The 5,000-nt window shown below is 45.2% G+C and overlaps 1 protein-coding gene across 1 annotated transcript in view; it reads right to left on the bottom strand.

The window, feature by feature from the left end:
• MGMT (O-6-methylguanine-DNA methyltransferase) overlaps positions 1-5,000 on the bottom strand; it is a 207,858-nt gene that overhangs the window by 100,904 nt on the left and 101,954 nt on the right. The window contains exon 3 of the mRNA XM_006867477.1: positions 1-12. This exon is cut by the window's left edge and continues 7 nt beyond it. Coding sequence (XP_006867539.1) covers positions 1-12 — 12 coding nt within the window. The remainder of the gene's footprint in view (positions 13-5,000) is intronic.

Here is a 5,000-nt window from a genome sequence, read left to right as displayed (position 1 = left end):
GGCAGGCTGGCACTGTGCACCTCGGCACAAACGGCTGGGACCAGGAGCTCTCCAGACCCACAGGGGTCCTGATGACAAGGAGAAGGCTTCAAGTCAGGCCATCACCCATACACAACGGTCCAAACTTTGGTTGCAGAGAACTGCCAGACTTCTAAAAAGTAAATAGTTCTAATAAGTAAGAGCGAAACTGCAATGCTTTCTTAGGGAGCTGGTCCCCAAATGCACCCTGCTTGGTTGGGGTCACAGAGAGGAAGGGGACTGTCAGAACTTTGGTGCAGCAGCACGCCACACTGAGGGAATCCTGTGTGTCAGCATGGACTGACGAACAGACGGACGGACAAGATGGACTGACGAACAGACGGACGGACAAGGGCTTCCGGTGACTGGGGGAAGCGTGTCTGAAGGGTGGACAGGGGCACTCTGAGTGTGCTGGCCAGGCCCAGCTCTAAGAGGTCTTCTGCCTTTGAACCTTCCCCCTGGATCTTGGGTCCCCCAGGAATCTCTGTCACATCAAGACCAGGAAACTCAAAACCACTGTAACTCAAAGTTACATTTCTTTTCATGTTTTAAACATCTGACTCTGCAAACTGCTTACTCCAGCTTTACCCTGGGAATCAGACTTTCTGTTCTTGGGAGAGTCTTCCTTCAGTGCTTGGCTGGCCCTGCTCTTCCACCCCACGCTGCCTTGCCATCTTGAACTGTGGGTTCCCAATCTTGGGGATGGTCACATTGGCCAGGGGAGGAAATGGTTTCCTAACAAGACTCCCTTTTCTTTCTGACACCATGCACAAAGTGAGTTCACAGCAATCGCCAACATTCTGAGGCTCTGTTATTCAGGTTGGGGGTTACCTCCGCAGGGTTCTGGCCAAGGTGGAACTGCATGTGTGAGGGAAGTTAAGAAAAACTGTGAGGCCTTTCTGGCTGTTTCAGTGACTAGGAAGGAACCCTGGTGGCACTCTGGTTAGGCGCTCAGCCGCTCCCTGAAAGGTCTGTGGTTTGAACCAACAGACCAGCTGTTCTGTGTAGATGACAGCCTAGGAAAAGCGATGGGACAGTTTCACTCTGTCCCACAGTGTCGCTGTGAGGTAGCATGGACGCCACCACACACCACCACCACAACACAATAAGGGGATCTTCCATTTACCAAGCTCAAAAGACCCTTGGCCAACTCTGCTGAGGCCTGAAGCTGACTGTTAACAGTGTCCAATCTAGGCAGGTGCAACAGACCCCCAGCCCCAGCCAGAGAGAACTCTGTATGACATTTTAGCCCGCTCCTTCTAGCCCTTTAATTTTCATAGTTTATGTATTTCTTTCTGCATAAGCTCAAATGGAATGTTTATTCATAAGCAACTTCCCTTGTGATAAAGATTCCTGGAAACACTGTTTTCCAAGGATGTGGACTACCGCCCCTCTCCCCACATGAACCTTGATTTATTTAAACATCGCCCATTTGTGGGGCATTCAGATGGCACGCTTTATTTTGTTGGGATGGAGTTAAAACGCTCAAGTCACATTTTGTACGTGTATTTACGCTCTGCCCCAACTGTAACTCTTAGTAAAGCATGTGAGATTGTAGGGAACACCCCTTGGGGTCCAAGGTCTGTCTGATTGTAGCGCTCTGAGGCTTGCCACGAGGGTTCTCGCCTTCTTTTAATGGCGCTACTCTTCAAAAGTGGCCCGAGCAGAATGAAGAGCAGAGAGCCTAGGAGGAAATCAGCCTTCATTTGTCTTGCAAATTAAACTCTATTAACCCCACAAGCTGCTCCTAGAACATGCTTCTAATATTAGTCATGCTGTATATATTATGCGGGTCTCCTGTTTGCAGCATTACATTAGACGCAAAATGCTGGAAAATCCTGGAGTGTTTCTAAAGCCAAAAGAATTCTAATGTGCCTCTATGCCGGGCACTTCCAAGAAAAACTTGTTAGTTTGTTCTGAGACAGATTGTAACGGAGTAAAATCAGAACATTAAAGACAGAAAGCAATCTCAGGAAGTCACTCAAAAGGAAACCAAAGGCCCCCACCCCCACCCCCACCTCCCAAAGATTTATCAGGTTCAACGGTGAAAACGACCTTAATGTGAACCATCTGAAGGCTCTCTCTTGAAGGACAGGACCAAAGCGAACAGTTGCGAGCTTTTCTAGCAGGACCTTCCGAAATCCAGACTGAACGCTGGGCTGTGAATCATTTTCTCACATGGTTATTTACTCTCTAATGATGGATCATTGGGATATTTTCTGGACCACTTGCAAAATTGGAACTTTTCCATCAAAATTTGAGACTGTTGTTGTTGTTAAGTGCCGTCAAGTCGGTTCCGACCCATAGCGACCCTGTACAGGGTTTCCGAGGGTGTAAATCCTTACGGGAGTAGAAAGCCTCATCTTTCTCCCGCGGAGCGGCTGGTAGTTTCGAACCGCTGACCTTAAGGTTTGCAGCCCGATTCGTAACCACTACGCTACCAGTTTTGAGACTAGCCCAGTCTATTTCTACAAAAAGCCCTGCTGTGATGTTGGAGGGGCTTGCTTTGCATCCATTTTGGGAGACCTGATATCTTAACAACATTGTGTCCCAGCCCACGGACAGACGATTCTCCTCTGTAACTTGGCACACTTTCACTTACATCAGGATTTGGTCATTTTTAACATCCAGATTCTGCAGCTATCTTTAAATAGAAACCTAACTATTTCATGGGCTTTCCCCCTACCCCAGCTTCTGCTATTGCAAAAGGACTTGTAATTTAAATTTATTGCCAATATTATTGTCAGTGTACAAAAACACAACTGGCTTAGAACCTTTTTATCTTTGTAGATAATCATGCTTTCCATGAATAAAGATGGTTTCATTTCTTTCTTTTCCAAAGTGCATTACTTTCTTGCCATACTGGAAGGGCCTGGACTTAGGTGTGGAGAGAATCCTTACTCGTTTCTGATCTTTGGGGAGATTCTGTAGTATTACTTCACTACATATGATATTATGGATTTCACAGATGCTTTCTTATCAGGTTAAGGGGTTTCCTGTACGCAACACGGGCCAGTGAACCACTTCACACAGCCCTTTGAGCGTCCATCCTGGCATGCAATGCCAATCTTAGGCTCCAAGTCTGTGGAAATGGTCCCAGGTAGGGGGGCTGTTGCTGGGTTAAAGACCCTTCGTCTTCCAAGAGGGTGTGACCTGGTCACCACACTTAGCCTCCTTGGGGCTGTGGTCTGTATCAATGGACTGGATGCTTCGGTGAAATTGGCTTATTTTAGATTCCGCTCTGCCCCATCTTTGTCTGATGATCAGCCTATCATCTGACCTTGTGAGTCAAGAGTCTGTCATGCGACCACGCAACTAGGGCTCCTCAGCCCCTGCAACCATGCGAGCAAAGAGAATCTTCCAGACTGATGGTTTGGGACTTGCCAGCGTCTGCAATCAAGTGAACCACTTCCTTCAGAGTTCATGAGTTCTGTATGATCTTGCAGCAAATTATGGAACCCTATGGGTTGAGTGTGGTGGGAGACAGGGTATGGCGCTGCAGGATGATGTGTTGGACTGCAAGGCCAGTTTGAACCACAAGGTCGGCAGTTCAAACCCATCAGCCACTCCTCAGGAACCTTATACAGGGTCGCTGTGAGTCAGAACCAACTTGAAAGCATTTAACAACAACAATGATGTGTTGGGCTGCTAACTGCAAGGTTGGCAGTCTGAATCCAACAGCCACTCCTCAGGAGGAAGATGAGGGAGGCTTTCTGCTCCTTTCTGCTGACCCATTGAGAAGAGATGATTATGAGATTTGCCTCCATTGTTCTGTGGTCATTGGGAATAGATTTTTGTTACTGAAGCATCCTTAGGGTACGTGGCCACTTGGCCCTGTTATATAATACTTTTCACATATTGCTATCTTCACTATGCTAATATTTTCAAGGATTCCTGAATTTATGTTAATGAGTGATAAGTGCTGTAAATTTCTTTTCTTTAAAGACCCTTATCTGGTCTATGGAGTCCTGGTGTGGCGCTGTGGGTTAGAGTCAAAACCGATGGTGGTTGGTTTGGTGGGTTCCATTTTCATGACTATTCAGGTCACATATTTCTTGAGTGAGCTTTGGTCATTTTTGTCTTTCAAAAAATGTGTCAGTTTAGCCAAATTGTCAAGCGTATGGGCATAAAGTTGTTCATCGCATACCAGTCTTATTTTATTAAATGTCAGTAGGATCTGTAGCACAATCTCTCTTTCATTCTTAATACTGACACTCTGTACTGCCTCTGTGTTTTTTTTTTTCTTGGTCACTTTGGATACTTTTATTTTCTAAAGAACCAGTTTCTAGACGTATTGCTGTTTTGTTTCACTGTTTGCAGTTTATTGATCTTTGCTCTTCATTATTTCCTTCCTTCTGTTTGCCTGGCCATAATTTACTCTAATTTCCATAGTTTCTTAAAGTGCAAGTTTAGACCATGGATTTGAAAACCCTCCCAATATAAATTGTTGTTGTTAAGTACCATTGAGTTGGTTCTGACTCACAGCAACCCTGTACAGGGTTTCCAAGGATCAGATGGTGAGTTTGAACCACTGATGTTGCAATTCAAATGACTTTTGGTCCAGTGCTTTCCCCACAGCACCACACCAGGACTCCCCAGGAGAAACAGGCAGTGCTATCAATTGCCCTCACAGTGCTGCTTTAGCAGCACTCACAATTTTTAATTGGATGTGCTATTCCACATATTTTAAAATATTTTCTAATTTTTCTTAGGACACTCGGTCTGAACAGGTGATTTAGTGTTTCCAAATATTCTGTTTTTCCCAGATAAGCTTTCTGTTGTTGACTTCTAATTTAATTTCACTATGGTCAGAAAAACAAAAATCCTCACCACTGGACCAATAAACATTTTTATCAATGGAGAAAAGATTGGAGTTGTCAAGGACTTCATTCTTCTTGGATCAACCATCAACACTCATGGAAGCAGCAGTCAAGAAATCAAGCCACGTATTGCATTAGGTAAATCTGCTGCACAAGACCTTT

The sequence above is a fragment of the Chrysochloris asiatica genome, unplaced genomic scaffold (genome assembly GCF_000296735.1).
Source record: "Chrysochloris asiatica unplaced genomic scaffold, ChrAsi1.0 scaffold00105, whole genome shotgun sequence".
NCBI classification, from domain to species: Eukaryota; Metazoa; Chordata; class Mammalia; order Afrosoricida; family Chrysochloridae; genus Chrysochloris; species Chrysochloris asiatica.
Note: the sequence above shows the minus strand (reverse complement) of the source record. Positions and strands in the feature narration are given on the sequence as shown.